Raw genomic sequence first — 21,784 nt, 5'->3', positions numbered from 1 at the left:
TTACAGGTGTGAGCCACTGCGCCTGGCCAACCTTATTCTCTTTATTCACAATTGTCTTGACTATTCCCTATTCCTTCCCCTTCATATTTCCACATATATTCAGTTTGTCAACTCCTATGAAAGCTGAGTTTTGACTATGCTGAATGTATAGCTCAATATGCAAAACTGACATCTTTATTGTCTCCTATCCATGATTATGTAATATCCCTCCTCTTTAATTTCTGTCAGTAAGGTTTTTAAGTTGCCTTACTTTTATTTTTATTTTGAAAATTAAAAAAAAAAATTTTGAGACAGGGTCTCGCTCTGTTGCCCAGGCTGGAGTGCAGTGGCACAATCTCAGCTCACTGCAGCCTCAATCTCCTGGTCTCAGTTGATCCTTCCACCTCAGCCTCCCAAATAGCTGGAACTACAAGTGTGCACCACCATGCGCTGATTTTTTTGTTTGTTTTTTTGGTAGAGACAAGGTGTCATTATGTTTGCCCAGGCTGGTCTCAAACTCCTGGGCTCAAGCGATCCTCTGGCCTTGGCCTCCCAAAGTGCTCGGATTATAGGCGTGAGCCACAGCACCTAGGTCCTTACTGAATTTTAATATTAATTTTTTATTGTTTTTCATGAGAGGTCCCACAAGCTCGGGTCATCTGGGCTGCCCTCGCCTTACTGAATTTTAAACTTACATAAATTAAAAAGTTATACATCCACTCCTCAAATCCTTGTGACTTAAGCAATGATGGAGCTCATCTACAGTAGAACAGGTCTATTTACAGTAGAATAAGGTCAAAACAGGGAGAAGAGGAGAAGACAGTCAACCCGTAATCCAGTCCCTGAATCAAGGCATTTCTGAGTCAAAATCTCCCTCTGACCTTTACTAGAGGCTTTCTCTTCCTCCCTAAACAGGAGTCAATACAACCTCTGTTTTGATTAAGTTAACTTTATTTTTATTATTTTTTGAGACGAAGTCTTGCTCTGTCACACAGACCGGAGTGCAATGGCGCAATCTTGGCTCACTGCAACCTCCACCTCCAGGATTCAAGCAATTCTCTTGCCTCAGCCTCCAGGGTAGCTGGGGTTAAAAGCACCCACCACCACATCTGGCTAATTTTTTTTTTTTGTATTTTTAATACAGATGGGGTTTCACCATGTTGGCCAGGCTGGTCTTGAACTCCTGACCTCTAATGATCTACCCACTTTGGTCTCTCAAAGTGCTGAGATTACAGGTGTGAGCAACCATCCCTGGCCAAATTAAGTTAATTTCAATTGTTTTGCAGTCGCTTGTACTAGCAAGTGTTATAATGCAGATATTTGGGACACGGTGTTTAGAGAACTTCCTGACTACCTGGATGTGAGAAGTGAGGTAAAAAGGGCCATGAATGATGTTCAAGTTTCTAGCTTAGGTAGCTAGGTGAAATGCGGTGTCAATCACTAGGGAATGAAACTGGTGGTTGGGGGCTAGGAAAGATGATTAGGTACAGATTTGAACATATTGATTTTCATTTGTGGTAGAGGACATTCAAATAAAGATGTCTACGATGCAACTAGAAATATGAGTTAAACCTGTTAGAGATCTGGGCTGGAGATAACTGATATGGGACTCAGCAGATAGAAAATGAGGCCATGGGAGCAGCATATAGTATCAGTGGAGCATCTGGAATAAAACTCTGAAGAACACCAACATTTAAGGTCCTGGAAAGGAGATCAAGAAATGGCCAGTAGGAGGAAAACCACAAGACTTCATCTGGTAAACCTTACTACGAAGAATCAAAATTGATATATTTCATTTTCATGCAACTTCCCTATGTTTCAATGTTAAATTAGTCTGAATAACTGGAAGTCAATCTATATCTTCATTTATGTGTTTTAGTTTGAGGTTTTCTGACAACTTACATTCCTTTTAAGTACAATCAGATCTACTTCTTTCAAAATGTTAAGTTAAACATCATATAATCCTTTTGCCCAACAAGCTAAAAGCTTGAAGCTTACTCAAAACAAAACTGTTAAGAGAGAGGAGTTGGAGAGAAATGTGATGTTATTTAAGAGTATGGCAAATATTACACAGACTTTTTAAAGCCATTTTGTCACTTTGAATCTTTAAAAAAGCCTGTCAGAGGGAGAAGTCCATTTCTGGCTCATATAAACACAGCTTCAATGCATTTTACATTCTTCTCTTGCAATTTACAGCTTGATCCACACAGAGATCAACCCTTGTACTGTAAAGAGTTACAATGCAATTATAGCAATTATAAATGCTATAGAATTTTCTAAAATAATCCTACAAACATAATTAAGACCAAAAAACTTATCATAAGCCCTCCAGTTACATCAGCCATATTCCTACTGAATTTTTCCTCTAGATTTCTAAAACTTTAAAGATGGAATGAAATTACATATTTTATTAAAGAAGAAAACCAAGAAGAGTGTTCAGTCTTAATTTTGAGATCAGACATCCATCTACTCTGGCATTTCAGGAGTATAGTAATGTCTGAAATATTGAAATTGCTTCAAGTTGCTTGACTATTTTATCTTGTATAACTATAGTGTTAATATCTTAAGGATTATGACAAATCACTAAATTTGTTGAATTTGGCCAGATCTGCTTTTGCGGCTTAAGAACAGATTGTTCCAATACCGATATAGTTCCAAATACCTGCAAAACAAATAATGTACTCTAAAAAATAATACTCAGTTTTTAAAAAATTTACCTTTATTTCTGCTCCTTTTGCTTTTTTCTGCCAGTCCCATACAGTAAGCATATGTTCATTGGAGTCATCAATAACACATAAATGAACACCTGAATCCTAAAGAAAAATCAATTAAAGGCATTTTAAAATTCACTGATAGGGCTGACATTCTAAGAAAGAAATACCATATTATTAAAACTGCTAATAGGAAGATAACCCAAAATCCTTTAAACTCATCACTCTTTGAAACATAATGCACTATTTACCCCAATTATATTTTCCTCAAAAATATAAAGATTCTTTTAAAAAATGTTCTATTTAAATCCCCTCATCCCTCCATGTTGGTTTCCACTTGCCATCTAGTCACTCCTGTTATTCAGAGATAGTGACTAATTTTGAGGCTATCCTAGTCCCTTCTGCATCTTATGCTTCCTTCTTGCTGCCTGTATTAAGGTATTTTTCCTTGTGGTAGGTAAGAAGAAATGTACATAATTTCATAACTTCGTTCCTCACTAAATTTTGACAGTTTGACAGAATAAGCTAAAATTCATGGCTATTTTAAAGTTTGCTGATTTCAGTTTTCTGTGAGATATCTGACTTACATTAACACCAATAAACAACCTAAGTAAAATTATAATGAAATTCCTTTTTTATAATGGAATTTCCTATTTTTCTGAAACCATTCTCATTCACGTATTTTAAGTCTCCCAGTTTAAGAAAAATAACTATAGATGATATTAAATGATTTTTTAAATAGTAGCATTTGTGAAATATGCTTTACAATGTTATGGAACACAGAAACATTGTAGGGAAGAGTGAGAGGCACTGAGGAAGGGCAGAGCTTACTCTCTTCTCCTCTTTATCTTTCTCTTAGCCTAAATTGGAATATTATCTGAATTAGAAAAGATAGAGTTATGAGGCAATACAAGATGGTCTTAACACTGTAACAATGGTTATCAACAACTGGACGACAGCACCTGCTGTAGAGATTTATGGGAGAAAATAAAGTAGCAAAAGTATTTCCTTTATGACCTCTTATCTCCTTTTCTAAATGTCTTTCTCCCAATTCCTTACTTGTTAGACCCTTGACATTCAGTGCCTTCAAGCTAGCAAAGTTCCTAAATTCACTAAAATTTATCTTTCTGCTCTGAAAGTGTCCTTTCCTCCGTGTCCCACAGAACTCCCATAATCCAGAATATAGTTGCCAACGCCTAAGAACTGAAGAGATAAAAATAAGTGTTTTTATCTATCTTTGAAATGAAAAAAGTATATATCCTAAAATACAGAAGGTTACCTGTATACTTTATAATCACAATGACATACAATTCAAGAAAAAACCAGAATGTTTAAATGAGTAAGATCTTGTCTTATTTTACCCTTGGAATAAAGCCTCAACACTTAGAAAAGACCGCTAGGGAAAATTTTAAACCCATGTTGTCATCAATTCAAAACTTCATGACTTTAGGAAATACAAAGGTTTGATTGTTTCTGCTGCTCAAATATGACGTTAAGAAAAGCCAATGTTTGCACAGAATTGGCCCAGTTTCCTGTGAATTTTTAAAATAGATCTTTTCTATGATTCAAGGTAAGGCAAAAATACATCCTATTGCTTGTCTAAAATTGTACTTTGCTTTGTATATATTCCTCTAACCACTTCCTGCTACTACACGGGAGCTCTACTTCAAGGCAGCATAATTACGAGAATAATTAAAGTAAAATATCTTGCATCCTAACTAAACCAAAGTACTTTAGCACTCAAGTTGAAATGCTAGCCATTTAGCAATAGGTAATATGTTAGCAATAGCTAGCAGCTCATTTTTCAATTCAGGATTATCGTTTTATGGACACATAAACACACAACTGAGCTTAACTTCTTTCCTGCTTTTTTGTTCAGCTTGCTTACTTCTCTAAAAATTGTCACTTACTGCTTTTGAAAAATCCAGGCATCCTACTCCACGCTCAAAAGTGCCAAGTCCAATAATCTGCAGTGTGGACAGAGTAACAGAATCCCACACTCTGACGTGGGGTTGTAGAGGCTGCAAAAACACAAGATAGCAGGGCTAACTGGACAGGTGGATGCAAATAAATACCAATAGCACACAGAACTAATGCCATTTAAAAAAGTAATAGGGATGGATAAGCTTCTACTAAAAAATTACTAGACTTAGACATGCCCCCAAATAAATCTTAAGTAGGTATTTTCTTATACTGTGAAAATAACAATAGCAGCAAATAACTTGTGTATTTACTATGTTACACATACTATTCTAAGTATGACACATATTAATTCATTTAATCCTATGAGCTATAGGTACACTATTATAATTATCATTTCACAGATGAGGAAATTGGAATACAGAGATTTAAATAACTTGCCCAAAGTGATAACGCTATTAAAAGGTTGAGTCAGCCAGGCGCAGTGGCCCACCACACCTGTAATCCCAGCACTTTGGGAGGCTGAGGCGGGTGGATCACGAGGTCAGGAGATCAGGACCAACCTGGCTAACACAGTGAAACCCTGTCTCTATTAAAAATACAAAAAATTAGCCAGGCATGGTAGCACACGCCTGTAGCCCCAGCTGCTCAGGAGGCTGAGGCAGGTGAATCGCTTGAACCTGGGAGATGGAGGTTGCAGTGAGCCAAGATCGTGCCACTGCACTCCAGCCTGGGAGACAGAGTGTGACTCCATCTCAAAAAAAGAAAGAAAAAAAAAGGTGGAGTCAGGATTCTAATTCTAGGCAAATTTGCTCTGGATACTTTGCTTTTAGCATTACTAATCTTCATTCCTGAGAAAATAACACTTTTTAATCAATGTCCAATAAACTACTAAACAGCCCTTAAACAGCATTTACAACTGGAAGGGGTCTTAGAAGTTATCCAGTAGAAACCTTCCACTCCTCTGAAGCCTGAGAACGTCATGAGTACAGTCATACATACGTTAATCAGTCACCATTAATATTCACTGTTGATCCTTAGAAATAAGGTATTTGTTATACAAACCAACTGAATAATATCAAACAGTAACTGAAACTCTAAGTCGTATCAGTTCTAGTCACATATAAAATCAAGAGTTAGCTGGGCATGGTGGCGCACACCTGTAGTCCAGCTACTCACTCAAGAGGCCAAGGCTGGAGGATCCCTTGAGCCCAGGAGCTTGAGCCCAGCCTGGGCAACAAAGTGAGATTCCACCCCTATAAATAAATAAATAATTAAGTAAATAAGGATCAACAGGTCCTTCAACTAAGTGAAACTGCAGTATCTTCTGGCAGACACTGGTAAGTTATTTTATATAAAGAAAAATGTAATGAGCATATCAGTTTTCCCATTTTTATAGTAAATAGTTTAAGGGAGAACACTTATTTTTTAGAAACAAAATTTATTAGTATGACTCTGTCTTTTAAAGTGTTCTTATACACTAATGTTTTTTCCATGCTTATACTAGAAATTCCTCAGTACTTAAATTTCAAAAGAATAAAACAAATGAGTTGTGGTTAAAATTACAATAGATTCCACTCTAACAGCAATGTCTCTAGGTACAGAATGCATAACGCTATGCCACTCACCCTTCCATCTTTATCCACGCCAGCTATCTGTCCAGTTGCAATCCTAATTTTGTCAGGATGTATAGCAAGGCTAAAAAGCAGTATTAAGAATGATTTTAAACACAGGAAACATGAAACAGCAGAATACCTTTGTATCGACATTTTTCAAATAAGCAGTTTTTAATCATTAAAAGAACACATTTATCTGTTTTCTTTAGCAAATCAAACTAATATCAAATATCTGAAGATTTCTGAATTTTCAGCTGTACTTTTTATTTGTGAAGCTGCACAGATGAATGAAACATTAAGTTCAAAGAAAATATTTATTTACAACTGTGGCATGCTAATGAACTGTTTTCATTTGTTCAAGTTCCTTTTTAGTCCATGCACATAGGCATATAAATCACATGACTTTATTATAGTGAAGATGCAATATTGTGCTGTGTAATTTTAATCTATTAAAGTTACAAGCATTTTTTCCTTTTGCTACATAATCCTCATACATGCTGACTTGACAGCTCTTCCATCTTTTAGGCCATTTCTTACTTTTCAACAAAACAGCAATGAGCATCTTCACACATAGTGCCTTCAACCTTTTAATTAGTTCTTAGTGCTAAATTCTTGTAAGTCAAACTGAGGCAAGGAATTTTTAAATAGAAATGGGAAGTAGTGTAGCATATGTACCTAAATTACTCACAGTACGTATACAAGTGACTAGCAAAATTTTGAAAAAGACATCCTTATGTCCGTATCTAGACTCTTTCAACAATGGTTGAACACTGTGAACATTCTCTTGTTCTTAAATATTTGTACTTAAGAATACATCAGAGGAATATTTACATATTAATACATAAAGTGCTTCCTCATTCTTTACAGCTTAAATGGTGGCCTATAGGTAGGTACACCACAACCTCACCAGTAAGTCCCCAACTGAAAAATACTTAGGCTGTTTCTAATCTTTATCACAAACAATGCTGCAGTAAATAGTTTTGTACATACATTATTCTGCGAGTGTAAAAGGCAATATTTTAATCAACTCCAAAAGTTCAATATCTATGCAATATTCTAATAGTCATCTATTAATTTTTTTCTAGATAAAGATACAGGTGTCAGAATAGTACAGACATAAAAGCTTTTAAATGTTAGAAAACATCCAGTTGCCGGGCGCGGTGGCTCAAGCCTGTAATCCCAGCACTTTGGGAGGCCGAGGCGGGCGGATCACGAGGTCAGGAGATCGAGACCATCCTGGCTAACATGGTGAAACCCCGTCTCTACTAAAAATACAAAAAACTAGCCGGGCGTGGTGGCGGGCGCCTGTAGTCCCAGCTACTCGGAGGCTGAGGCAGGAGAATGGCCTGAACCTGGGAGGCGGAGCTTGCAGTGAGCCGAGATCGCGCCACTGCACTCCAGCCTGGGTGACACAGCGCGAGACTCTGTCTCAAAAAAAAAAAATTAAAAAAAAAAAAAAGAAAACATCCAGTCAGTCCTTGGATCTAAGGGGGGAAAAGGGTAGTAAATTTAAAAAGTTGGAAAATATTAATAAACAGTAAATAAATGCATTTAACTAAAAGGTAACAAAATAATTTAAAAGAATGCCTAAGCATTTAAAAGGAATTCTCACATTTGTAGTTTGACATCCTATGGCATACTTATGATCCTTATTCAGCTATTTCTTTCTTTCTTTCCAAAAGAATAAAGCTTCAAGTCTAAAATTGATCTACATAGGACAAATCCTCAATAAATATTAAGTAACCAATAATCACTTTCAGAAACCTGAAAATGTCCAGTCTGTCCTATATACATTTCATACTACAGACCAGAGAAGAGAAGGACTGTAAGACATCTGAGAAAGCAGAAGAGGTTCCAATCATGATTTAAGGAGGATGTGTTTTGTTGCTGCTGATACCACACCACCATTTTGGAGGTCTAAAGTCTTTTTTTCTTTTTAAAATATATTCAACAGATGACCCATAATATTTTTACATTCTGAGCTTTCCACAAGAAATCACTTTCAACAAAACCCAAATTTAAAAAATACAAAATGAGGGTTTGAAAGAACAAAAATCAACCAATGTTAAATGATACCAACCATTTCACACAGTCTGTATGACCCAGATAGTGTCGTTGAGTTCTCTCCTCATAATTAAATAGTACTACCACTGATGCAATGAAATAAACTATTTCCCCGGTCGGAAGAAGGTAAACATTAGCTCTACAGTCCTTTCCTCGATAACCATATCTTAATAGAAAAAGAGTCAAGGTTTTAAATAAACACAGTTTTCAAGGTGTTAACAGATTTTTCATGTATACTTATAGAATTAGGAAGGTACCATGAAGAAAACTGAACTAGAACTAGAAAACTCATGTTCTGGATGGGCAGAGTGACTCACACCTGTAATCCTAGCCCTTCAGGAGGCCAAGGTGGGAGGATCACTTCAGCTCAGGAGTTTTTGAGACTAGTGTGGGCAATAGTGAGACCCCGTCTGGACAGAAAATAAAAAAAAATTAGCCAGGTATGGTGGCCCATGCCTGTAGTCCCAGCTACTTGGGAGGCTAAAGTGGGAGAATCACTTGAGCCCAGGAGGTCAGGTCAAGGCTGCAGTGAGCAAGATCGTGCCACTGCACTCCAGCCTGGGCCACAGAGACACTGTCGCCACCCGCCCCCACCACCTGCCCAAGAAAAGGAAAACTCATATCCTGCCATTAGCCCTAGTGCAACCTAACTGTTTTAATATGTTTAAATCTTAGCTTCCTCATTTACCAGACAAATATATATTAAGATCCTAATGTGTATCAAGCATAAAGGTGAATATTCAGTTCTGAACAAAAAAATGTAGGGCCTGTCTCTGGAGCTTATCCTCCGGCAAAGAAAACAAATAATCACCAAATATAAAATTACAAATTATGGGAAAAAACCAAAAAACGGACTGCTAGGAGAAAGCCTAAATGGAAGACCTAATTTAGGTAGAGAGAAAAAGAGAGAGAAGGGAGGGACCAAAAGAAGGCCTATCTGGAAAAGGGATATTTATGCTGGACCTACATGATAAATAAGGAATAGCCAGGAACAGTTTGGTAAGCAGAATGTTTGTTAAAAATATGTTGTACAGAATTAAAGGATTGGTGAGTGTGTCCAAGCTGATACCCGCCTAAGGAGGGAATAATGCAAGGGATGTGGGAGGAAGTATAGGAGAATGGAGGCAGACAATGGAGTTCAAACTACTAGTTCTTTTTTGTTTCACTGAGTTTCTTGGAGGTTCTAAGAGAAGTGAAAATTTCTAGGTGAAATTAGGAAAACTCTCCTTTAACAGTTAGTCATTTAAAAAAAAGTCTGGCTGAAAAGTTAATTCTGAATTAGAATCAGCCTTGTTAATGTGAGGTTACAAAATGCTTAACTGATGTTTTCTTATTTAATTCCTACAGCAGCCCCTGTGAGGTATGGGTTATTAACCCCCTTTATAAGTAAAGAAAGTTAAGGTTCACAGGGAGTAAGTGGCAGGGCCAAAACTCAAACACTAGTCTTCCAATTCCAGTCTAGTGCCTTTTCTAGCATACCACAAGTACCTGCCACGATGTTCGCAAAATATTGTTTGTCCTTTCCAAAGATATAAACTTTGATGGCTTTAAATTGCTAACAGCAAAGAATTAGAGATAATATCTCCCTTTTTTGTTTGTTTTTTGAGACAGAGTCTTCCCCTGTCGCCCAGGCTGGAGTGCAATGGCCTGATATTGGCTCACTGCAACCTCCACCTCCCGGGTTTAAGTGATTCTCCTGCCTCAGCCTTCTGAGTAGCTGGGATTACAGGTGTGTGCCACCACGCCTGGCTAATTTTTTGTTTTTATCTTTAGTAGAGACAGGGTTTCACAAAGTTGGCTAGACTGGTCTTGAACTCCTGACCCTGTGATCCGCCTGCCTCAGCCTCCCAAAGTGCTGTGATTACCAGCGTGAGCCACCGCGCCTGGCCTGATGTTTCCTTTTATTTAAGTAGCTGTTACTTTTTTTTTTTTTTTTTTTGTATAAAGACAATTATGACAGAGAATAGGTTAAGTAATTTGTCAAACTATAGACAAAGCAAATGAATTTGCTGTCATGGTAGAGAAGGATACGCCCACTCCAGTTTGAGCTTCTCAGAAGGCAGTTCTGTTCTGATGTCATCATAGTTGTCAACATCAGAAGGAATGAACATGGTAATTGGCCGACCGCGCATAAACATTTTAATATATTCTCCTTCTGTTGAAATACAAGACAAAAGTTAAGTCATACATATTTTCTGTATAGTCATACAAAAGTGGATTATTAATGCGATACAATAAAAACAAGACAAAAATGACTACTTCAAAGTTTTAGCCTCATTATATACAATTGTTTTTGTTATATGGTAGTCCTGTATCCATGGGGGATTGATTTTAGGAACACCTTCCTCAGATACCAAAATCCATGGATGCTCAATTTCCTGACACAAAATGGTATTTGCATATAACCTGTATATTTTAAATCATCTCTAGATTACTCATAATACGATGTGAATGCTACGTAAATAGTTGTTATACTGTATTGTTCAGAAAAGAATGACAACAGTCTGCATATATTCAGTATAATAGACAATCTTTTTCCCCAAATATTTTCCGCCCATGGTTGGCTGAATCTGTGGATGCAGAACCCATGGATACAGAGCGCCAACTACATTATACAGCATATAGAAAACAAAGTGATACTATAAAGTCCTAGTCCAAAACATCGTAGGGGAAAAAAAAAACCAATGGCCATCTCCTTAACTGAGAATAATTTTTTCAGAATTAAAATATAATTTATCTAAGTTGACACATTTCTACAAGAAGGCCAGGAAGGCTGAGTAGAAAAACACAAAAGAAAATTTTGTGACAACAGTTTTCCTAACACTTGAAAAGAAGAGTGAGATTATTTGGATAGACAACAACCATGTCTACCACACTACTGGATGAACTTACAGATGTTAAATGGCGTAAGTTTTTCTTATGCCAGGAAACAATCAACAATAAAAAGGCCACCTACAGGAGAAAATATTTGCAAGCCACATATCTAATAAAGGGTTAATCTCAAAAATATATAAGGAACTCAATAGTTAAATAACTGACTTTAAAATGGACTAAGGACATTTTTTCTTTTGTCTTTTCTCCAAAGACATAAAAACGGCCAACAGGTATATAAAAAACTGTTCAACATCACTAATCATCAGAGAAATGCAGATCACAATCACAATGAAATATTACTTTATACCTGTTGGATGGCTATTAATAATAATAATAATAATAATAATAAAAAGACAGCTAGGTGCAGTGGCTCATGCCTGTAATCTCAGCACTTTGGGAGGTCGAGCTGGGCAGATCATGAGGTCAGGAGATCGAGACCATCCTGGCTAACACAGTGAAACCCCGTCTCCACTAAAAATACAAAAAATTAGCTGGGCGTGGTGGCGGCCGGCCTGTAGTCCCAGCTACTCGGGAGGCTGAGGCAGGAGAATGGAGTGAAACGGGGAGGTGGAGCTTGCAGTGAGCTGAGACCACGCAACTGCACTCCAGCCTGGGAGACAGAGCGAGACTCTGTCTCAAAAAAAAAAAAGGCATCAAGTATTGATGAGGACGTGGAGAAACTTGAACACTTGTACACTGCTGGTAGGAATGCAAAATGGTATAGTCACTATGGAAAGTAGGATGAAGGTTCCTCAAAAAGTTAAAAACACAACTACCACATGATGCTGCAATCCCACTACTGGGTATTTTTTAGAAGAATTGAAATCAGTATCTTGAAGATATATCAGTATTCTCAGGTGCACAGTAGCACTGTTCACAATAGCCAAGATGTGGAAACAACCTAAACTCAACTGAATAATGAAAATGTGGCACATGTATACACACACACACACACACACACACACACACACACACAAAATCTCGCAATAACAGAAAACAAAAACATGACCTCAAGATTTCAAATGTCATACTCCGAGATTTTCAAGACAGTACTAAGAAACAGTTTTCTTATTGGCAGGATAGGTGTCTTGTATTTACATAAACCAATAGGTGTTTATAAGAACTGCAACAGTCTAAAACTAAAATGTTAAAAAACACAAGTCTAGAATCAAATCCATATTATACATCTTTTTTTTTTTTTTTTTTTTAAAGAGCGTTTCACTCTTGTTGCCCAGGCTAGAGTGCAATGGCGCCATCTTGGCTCACTGTAACATCCGCCTCCCGGGTTCAAGCAATTCTCCTGCCTCAGCCTCCCAAGTAGCTGGGATTATAGGCATGTGCCACCATGCCTGGCTTTTTTTTTTTTTGTATTTTTAGTAGAGATGGAGTGTCGCTATGTTGGTCAGGCTGGTCTCGAACTCGTGACCTCAGGTGATCCGCCCGCCTCAGCCTCCCAAAGTGCTGGGATTACAGGCATGAACCACCGTGCCTGGGCAACATTACACATATTTTACAAAAGAAAATACTTCATGCAATTGATGGAATTTTTTCTTTTTTTCGAGACGGAGTCTCGTTCTGTCACCCAGGCCTGGAGTGCAGTCGCACGAGCTTGGCTCACTGCAAACTCTGCCACTGGGTTCAAGTGATTCTCCCCACTCAGCCTCCCAAGTAGCTGGGATTACAGGCACGCGCCACCACAACCGGCTCATTTTTGCACTTTTAGTAGACATGGGGTTTCACCACGTTGGCCAGATTGGTCTCAAACTTCTGACCTCAAGTGATCTGCGCCCCCTCGGCCTCCCAAAGTGCTGGGATTACTGGTGTGAGCCACCGTACCCAGCCACAATTGTTTCTTACTCCTTTGAAAACAAAAAAACCAAAAAAACCCCACTTAACCCTGCCTCTAGCATCCCAGTGACCTCCATATAACAGGTTTAATAATATTGATGGTGATTGTGAAATGGTTACAGAAGGACCTAAAGGAGAGACAAAGACTTAGTACAGATACATGGGAAATGTCTAGCACTTGCCAACTTGTCTGGCATGATATGAAAATAGCATTAGAACCAGACTGAAAACGTGATCAACAACCAGAGGCTGATACAACCTTAGGATCTCTAATAATGACTTAAACGACCTAAGGAGAAGATTATGTAATAATGCAGTAGTTTATATAATGCAAACCATGAAGAGGAAGGAAAGATAAATTACTTCTTGAATATCTGCAAGTATTTCTTCAATCAGATTAAAAGGTTGTGCTTGGGCTGGGCATGGTGGTTGATGCCTGTAATCCCAGCACTTTGGAAGGCTAAAGCAGGCAGATCACAAGGTCAGGAGTTTGAGACTAGCCTGGCCAACATGGTAAAACCCCGTCTCTACTAAAAATACAAAAATTAGCCGGGTGTGGTGGCACATGTCTGTAATCCCAGCTACTCGGGAAGCTGAGGCAGGAGAATCACTTAAACCCAGGAGGCGGAGGTTGCAGTGAGCCGAGATCATGCTACTGCACTCCAGCCTGGAGACAGAGCGAGACTCCGTTTCAAAAGAAAAAAAAAAAAAAAAAAGTTGTGCTTGTTATGGGTGAGAAGTTCAAGTTATTTTTATTGTTATTACTCAGTGTAGTTGGCCTCAGAGTTTGATTTAAGAACAGGCTAAGGCCTCCCACACCATGGTTTCAATACCACATGATGTATGTCTTCATTACTTCCGAATCTAAGAGTGGGCTCTGTTTCCTGATGATTTTTAGCACAGCTGAAATTTGATAAGAAAATGACCAGCTGTAAATATTCCCTACTTCTGCAGTCATCCTGATCTGTATATCCTTGTTCTTATTTGTATAGTTTACTCTTTTCAAGTGTCAACTTGTTATATAACTTTTCCTCTAGTTTTTAAGATTACAAACTTTTTGAAGGCAGATATCTCATCCTTTGGAATTTACTCCAGGATCTTTGATCAGAGATGTACATCATAAATGTGTTCTGAATAAAAAAGACATTTAATAGATGCTTCTATCACCACTTAGAAAGGAGCGTAGGTACAGCAAAGGGGGAAGGTTAGTCATAGTATCAAGGAAAAAAAAAAGTCTCCTTTTTGAACAGGCACAGCTGAGAACACCATATTGGTTATCAAATGTCAAGCAGCCTAAGAAACCAAGTAGAAAAGTAAAGGCATGATCTAGTGCTTCTAACTTTTCTGATATGATATAAAAATGGCAATGCATATTAGGATGACAATGCTTTCACTATCTATAAATTGGTCATATATGTTAGAGATCAAGTATATAACCTAAGCACTTCAGACAATTTCCAGCAATACATTATAGTGAAAACAGCATGAGCTTTGGAAAAGTCTATGACTTGAATCTTAGCTTCATGCTTTGTTAGCTGCAAGACTGGCTTCATTTTCTCAATACATAAAGTGGTAATACTACCTACTGTTTGGAATTACAAGTGATTAAATATCACACTGCAAAGCATAATATGAGGTTCTTGACAAACATTTATCCTTCTGCCTTTGAAAGGGATTTATGACCACTCTAAACACTGGTTAGCAATTGTTTATGATTTAGTACCCTATAGTATCTTTTCCTAAGCTTTAAAGTGACTGTCCACAGAACAGCAACTATAAGTAAATAAACTAGAATTCTGCTGAGTCTATTATGTACACTTAAAAACAACACAAATTCATTTGCAGGAAATGAAACTGAGAGAAGTGGGAGAGTACACGATGACTGAGGGTGGGGACACTGTATTCAAATACCCCATACTCCATCTCAGGGAGGGAGCAGCAAGGCCACTCCATGAAGAATGTGGGCCCAGTGTTACTAAGTCTTCTTATTTTTCAAAAGAAATAGAAAATCTATAATTTATTGTGAAATCTGCCAATTTAAAAATGTTCCCTCCTCTACCAAAAAAAGGGAGAACACCATATGAAAACCTGTGGCCTGCACACAACACCAGTTTGCAACCTCTTCTTTTAAGACACTCTTTACCTTGGGCATTAGGTAAAATACATACATGAAGAAGACCCTCTTTTTTCCCCAGTCATTGTCAAATTCTCACTGCAAACTTTTTCCTGAGATTCTCAGGCTTCTTGATCTTACAATCATAAAACTTACAGTCAGTATGTATTATCCCAATGCTACTTTCTGCCTGTCTTCACTATAAACCACCACCAGGAAACTTAATAACGGATGGGCGATGGGACTGATCAAAGCACAATAGGAGATCAGTAACAAAATACAAAGTCTAGTGGTCCAGAAAAGGAAAGTGAGGAAAACTACCTGCCTCATGATAGTAAACACAGTATGGAGTATTCAATAATGAAGCTGATGCTAACTTAAATATAAACAGCCTCAACATTTCATCTCCAACCTTGGTATGGTGAAAATTTCTGGGACTGAGAGGGTGAAGAGAACACAAGCTTTGTGATACAGACCTTGGTTCGAATCTCAGCTTTAGCACTTACTAGCTTATGTTCAAACAAAATAAATATTCTTAAGTCAATCTGATCAGTGATAGAGTAGTTTAATTATTAAAGAAGAAATTCTGTAGGATATCATTCATGAAGGCTGTTATTCATTTCCCGAGACACATATGTTGGGGCTGGATAAAATATTATAGCTCTCCTAGTCTAACTCCTTTTACAGAAGGGGAAACCAAGGCTCAGAGAGATTAAATACATTTTTAGACTTTGGTCCAAAATTCTATTACTTATAACTCTGGAAACATTTTCACTCTAAAACTATGATCTAGACCTGCTCTGTCTAAAATTGCAGACACTGATTACTGAACACTTACCATGTGGCTAGTCTGAATTGAGATATGCTGGAAATATAAAATACAAACCAGATTTTAAAGACTTAATATGGAAAAAAAAGTAAAATATCTCACTAATAATTTTTGTATACTGATCACACATCAAAATGACAGTATTTTGGCTACACTGAGTTAAAAATTTGTTATTAAAATTTAATATTACATGTGTCTTTTTAAAAATTTGACTAGAAAAATTTGAATTACATATGTGTTATACATTGTATTTCCATTAGGCAGTGCTGTTCAGATACTGGTAAGGGCCTCAGGCTAGTCCAATTACAAGGTGGCAACACAGCTTCCTTTCAATCCAAATAGTACTAGCTTGAGCTCTGAATCCCAACAGCTGGAAATTAGGGAGGACAGTAGAAGAGGAAGATGCTTCTGCTCTACTATCTTTGGAAAGAGTGATTGTTAGGTAGACATTTGAAATACTTGATGTTGCACTTTCCCTTCTGTGTCCTTCCCCCATTCCTCCTAATGCTTCCCCTTCAGTTTCCTTGGGTTTTGCTCTTCTACTTTTGCATCTCCCTTAGGCTATCTGACACTCCAAGGTGTCCCAAATTGCAAAATGGTTATCATATTCCCTAATCAAAACTCCCATTCTTTTGAGACAGTTATCTCAGGTGTTCTGAGCAAAGCCATATTTTCAAAATGGTTCATACTCATGCATAAATAATTGGTTTTTAAAGTAATTTATATAAGATCCTTACAAAAACTTATTAATTGCTCACAAATTGTAGCAATGGAAAAGTTAAAATTCAGGCAGAGTGGAGAAAGGAGATGGCACTGGGCATACTCCATTCCAAGATCAGTTCCTCCAGTGATTTTCTTTTTAAGCTTGCTTTACTTCTGGTCTTTGAGATTTTTTAAAAAGAAAAAAAAGCCATTCAAAGGCAACAGCAGAACTTCAGGGATTTGGACTATGATTATAATTATTTGTGTAATGGGTACTACCTGTAGAAAGCCTTCTGAACGTCTAGATTGCTTACAACTTAACACATCTTTCTCCCGAAAGTTTCCATTTTAGGAATCCATTTTTAATCTGTATTTTACAATCTTTAGAACTAAATAGGCTCCCCTAAACTGGAATTTGAGTTTTACATTTAACTAAAAGGTAGGAGAGTGTGATGCTACCTAATTTCTGCAAGCAGAAAATTAAAGAATCTTTACTCAATTTGAGCCTTTTCTCTGATACTATCAGGCTCTACTTCCCAAAACCACAGAGTTAAACAATAGAAGGATAGCCAAAATCCCAGAAATATTAACTATAATTTTATAGTAGAAAGTGACAAGGAACATTTTTGGAAGGCTAAAATATTTTCTTAAAAATGTTCTTGATGCAGACAAAAGATTTCAAGTCCCAGTTGACGATCCAGTTATTCTGTAGTTATAATATTTTAAAATTCCAATCAAACAATGGAATCTGTAAGGATGTTTGGATTTTGCCCCCTTTCAATGATCTAGCTATAAAAATAGTTAAATCATAAAACCTAGAGACCCAAATAAACCAAAAGGGAATTTAGAAGGATATAATCTAACTCTCTTATTTCATAGATTTAAAAAATTCCTAGTTCCAGTACTTGCTAAATATTAGTTTTATTAGCAAACATAAAACTTGGGTCTGAAAAATATGACCAAGTACAAAATGTGATCTTAACTTTTTTCTTCTATAGGCAGAATTCTATTGACTGATAAAATTTCCTGAATTTTTAATTACATAGGGGGGTAAGGGATGCACAGTGTAAAAGATATGAACCTAACCTCTTAGGAGCTTAGATTGGAGACATAACCATGTCTTGTGCCCCTGTTAATCAACTCTTATACTAATTACAGTAGTAAGCCAACTTACAGTTACCCACCTTCTTGAACCTAAACCTCCTTTAATCAGGTTTCTCTTGATGTTTCTCTGATTGTCACAAAATTACTTGAAAATGAGTTTGCTTAAGCATTTTAGATTATTTGTACTGCTTGAAAAGGCTTTTTTTGGGAAAAGATGGAAAAGAAATCTGTTTCAACAACATGAGACACATAAAACTGCTAAAAGACTCACTATACTGCCTAAAACTTTTCTGTAGGCAAAATATGGTTTTATTTTAAAAATTCCCCCAACTCACTCACTTATATCCTCAGGAAAAATTATTTAAAGCACTAAATAAATGAAAAACCTTTTTATTTTATATGAATATACTAAGTTGCACTTAATTTTTTAAAAATAAGAAATTTGAAAAGGAAATTTCAAATGTCAAACTATTTATCACCCTGGCTCTGTTTTCTCAATTAACTATAGCAGAGAGGGAATCAGGAGGCCTCAGCAGAACATTAAAAACCTGTATATAAAAATTCTGATTAAATAGGATTAATGAGAAGCTTCAACTATAATGTTATTTCTTAAAGGAAAAAATGAAACAAATGAAAAAAAACCCCTGAATCAAATAAAGCAAAATGTGAAGATCTGATAAATCTGGGTGGTCAGCATATGGGTGCTCACTGTATTATTTGAATATATTTTTAGAAACATTAAAATAGTTCACCAAAGTTTAAAAAGCATTACTGAAGAAAAACAATAGAATATTTTTGGTGAAACTGTTCTTTGGAGAACCAGTTGTGAGTACAGTTCAGGGACGTGGCACATAATTTACTACACCTTTTCCTTGCAATCTTGGTATATGCCACTGATTAACTGCAACTCTTTCTGGCTACAGCTAATCACAAATTTTAGAATTCTTTTCAAAGTGCTTCTAGAAAACAATAACAATTACTAGAGTTAGAAATACAATATAGAATATAATTGCCATTTTTGGACAAGATATTTTTTTTTTTTTTGAGATGGAGTCTCGCTCTATTGCTTAGGCTGGAGTGCAGTGGTGCTATCTCAGCTCACTGCAAACTCCGCCTCTCAGGTTCAAGAGATTCTCCTGCCTCAGCTTCCTAAGTAGCTGGGGACAACAGACAGGTGCCACCGCCTGGTTAATTTTTGTATTTTTGTAGAGATGGGCTTTTGCCATGTTGGCCAGGCTGGTCTAAACTCCTGTCTAAACTCTGCCCACCTTGGTCTCCTAAAGTGCTGGGATTACAGACATGAGCCACTGTGCCTGGCCTGGACAGCACAGATTTCTAACTATGATATTTCACTCAGTTAACTGGCATGCTTGAAGACTGAAAATTTTTGGTTAATTATATTTTCTAGTTTAGATTTTTTTAAAAAGTATGTGTATAGCAAAAATATACATAATTTGAATGAAGACTTTAGCCACAATAAATATGTATAAGATTAGAACGTTCTCTAATGAAGTATTCATATACTTGATGTACAGAGGAGAGAGTTGGGGCTTTTTTCTTTGCTGAAAATAAGGAAAGAGGATGTCAAGAACATGTTCTTAGAAGTTGGGATAGTTTCTATTTTAAAAAATGGGACAGTCTTCAAACATATTTTAATCCAGAAGACTGCTACTAACCACAACACTATGAAATCAGATCTTTGCTTTATAGAGCTTAAAAAAAAAAAATCTCCAACAGAGGAAAGGTCCCCTTTTTTTGGTATCCTTTTAAAATACAGATGGCGAGACCAACAGCCTGGCAGGCCTGCTGCCCTTGGCAGCGCCTTCTCTACGCTCTTAAATAAAATAAATAAAAATACAGAGAATACCTGGACAAACCCCAGATGCAGGGATCCAAATTATGTTTATACAGGTTATTAAAAGGGACAGTATGTAAATTTTAGAACTAGCCAGGCACAGTGGCCATACCCATAATCCTAGCACTTTGGGAGGCTGAAGCGGGTGGATCACTTGAGCTCAGGAGTTCAAGAACAGCCTGGGCAACATGGTGAAACCCTGTCTCTACAAAAAATACAAAACTAGTTGGGCACAGCGGCACATTCCTGTAGTCCCAGCTACTCTGGGGGCTGAGATGGGAGGACCAACTGAGCCCGGGAGGTCAAGGCTGCAGTGAGCTGTGATCATTCCACAGCACTCCAGCCTGGGCAACAGAGTGAAACCCTACCTCAAAAATAAAAAAGAAAATAAATAAGTTTTCGAATTAAGTATGGTCTCCATTGGAAATGCACTGGTTTTCTGTCCTTTCTGCTTATCCACACTCAACAAACTTCTTCCTAAATTCTGGAATTGCCAAATTTGGGATACCATCTTGGTAAAAAGGAAAGAATCTGTCTGTAGTTCAATGAAAGGCTTTTGATTTTTTTGGTTTGTTTCAAATTGCACACTCTCTGAGTGACAATATACACCCTCTCAATGGGTGACACAATAAACAGTGTCAGTTGGACATTGCTATCATATATCTTTATCGATAAATTTTAGCTATTCTTTCAGATACAGTGCTCAGTTTGCACAGGTGTGAACAGGTTTTAGGACTAAACAGGCCTGGAGCCAACAGGTCAGAAAACATAATGCAAGGCTCTGAACAAAAGCACCTCCATTCAAGCCATCCTCCCACCTCAGCCTCCCAAGTAGCTGGGACTACAGATGTGTGCCACTATGCCTGATTAATTTTTGTATTTTTGGTAGAGATGGGGTTTTGCCATGTTGCCCAGGCTAATCTCGAACTCCTAAACTCAAGCAATCCAACCACCTTGGCCTCCCAAAGTGCTGGGATTACAGGCGTGAGCCACCTCACCCAGCCTTTAAGTTCTTCAAAAGGTAGTTTACAAGCAAGTTAGTGAAGGTATTGTGGGGACAGCAGGAAACTGTGCTTCATTTTCTGTTTGCTACAAGAAAAAGCTTTCAAAAAGTTACCGAAAAGACCTTAGTGATATCTACTCTAAGACTAAATATATGTAAGGAAACTAACACCCAAAGTGTCAGGGTAATAGGAAAAATTTTATCAGACAACAATGTTTTGTTTTCTAAAATCACTGCCTTTAGCAAATGGAATTTTCAGCTTCTCCCAAAATTATGAGTTATCTAACTCATAGTGCAGAACTGTGATTCTTTAATTTTCTGTGATACAGGTCATTTCACCCCTAACTAGGTCTCATGTTTACTACTCATTTGCCCTTTCTGCTGTATCACTTCACTTCCCTTTCCTACATGATGTACCTCACGAAGCTTCTCTTGCTTGGAATGAATATGCATTTTATAAATGTAATTGCTAAATAATGCAAAATTGTATGTACTCTATGATGAATGACCTCCTTGCTATTCCTTAACACAGCAAGAAAGTTCCTGCCTCAAGGCTTATATACTTCCAGCTTCCTATGTTCATAAAATCCTTTTTATAGTTATCTACATATTTCATATTTCATTCACTTCCTTCAGGTCACCATATCAGAAATGTCTTCCCTAACCACTCTATATAAAATAGCAATTCTCTACTCTCCTTATTCTTTCCCCATATGTATCACCTTCCTGACATATGAATTATTTATTATCTGTTTTGTCTATGGAGCATGAATATAAGTTCCACACAGCTCAACACTGTGACTGCTGTAACTCTGACTGCCTAGGATAGGGTCTGACAAAATAAGCACTCAGTAAATATCTGTTAAATGAGTGAATGTATAAAATGTATATATGATAAAGAACAATAAACAAACACATCAGAACTGTAATCTGTTAGAATGACAAGATTATTCAGGTTTTTTCCTTTCCCCAATTTTATAAATGAGTTTGTATTATTTATTTTAAAATTATTTGATAAATCATTTGGCTACAATAAATTACTGAGGGATTTTAGACAGTATATAATTCAAAATGACTTCTCAAGTATTTTTAATCTGAAGCCATTTTTGGACAGGTAGCTAATACTCAATTACTTCTCAATTTTCTAAGATAACTGTCCTTCCACC

General features: G+C 37.1%; 1 protein-coding gene across 2 annotated transcripts in view; it reads right to left on the bottom strand.

The window, feature by feature from the left end:
* EML4 (echinoderm microtubule associated protein like 4) overlaps positions 1-21,784 on the bottom strand; it is a 159,042-nt gene that overhangs the window by 36,677 nt on the left and 100,581 nt on the right. For both annotated transcript variants that reach the window (XM_025405691.1, XM_025405692.1), the window contains 5 exons: positions 10,322-10,445; positions 8,307-8,456; positions 6,239-6,308; positions 4,601-4,711; positions 2,697-2,792 (listed from right to left, as the gene is read on the bottom strand). In XM_025405691.1, the coding sequence (XP_025261476.1) occupies positions 2,697-2,792; positions 4,601-4,711; positions 6,239-6,308; positions 8,307-8,456; positions 10,322-10,445 (551 nt within the window). The remainder of the gene's footprint in view (positions 1-2,696; positions 2,793-4,600; positions 4,712-6,238; positions 6,309-8,306; positions 8,457-10,321; positions 10,446-21,784) is intronic.

The sequence above is a fragment of the Theropithecus gelada genome, chromosome 13 (genome assembly GCF_003255815.1).
Source record: "Theropithecus gelada isolate Dixy chromosome 13, Tgel_1.0, whole genome shotgun sequence".
In the NCBI taxonomy this organism is placed as follows: Eukaryota; Metazoa; Chordata; class Mammalia; order Primates; family Cercopithecidae; genus Theropithecus; species Theropithecus gelada.
Note: the sequence above shows the minus strand (reverse complement) of the source record. Positions and strands in the feature narration are given on the sequence as shown.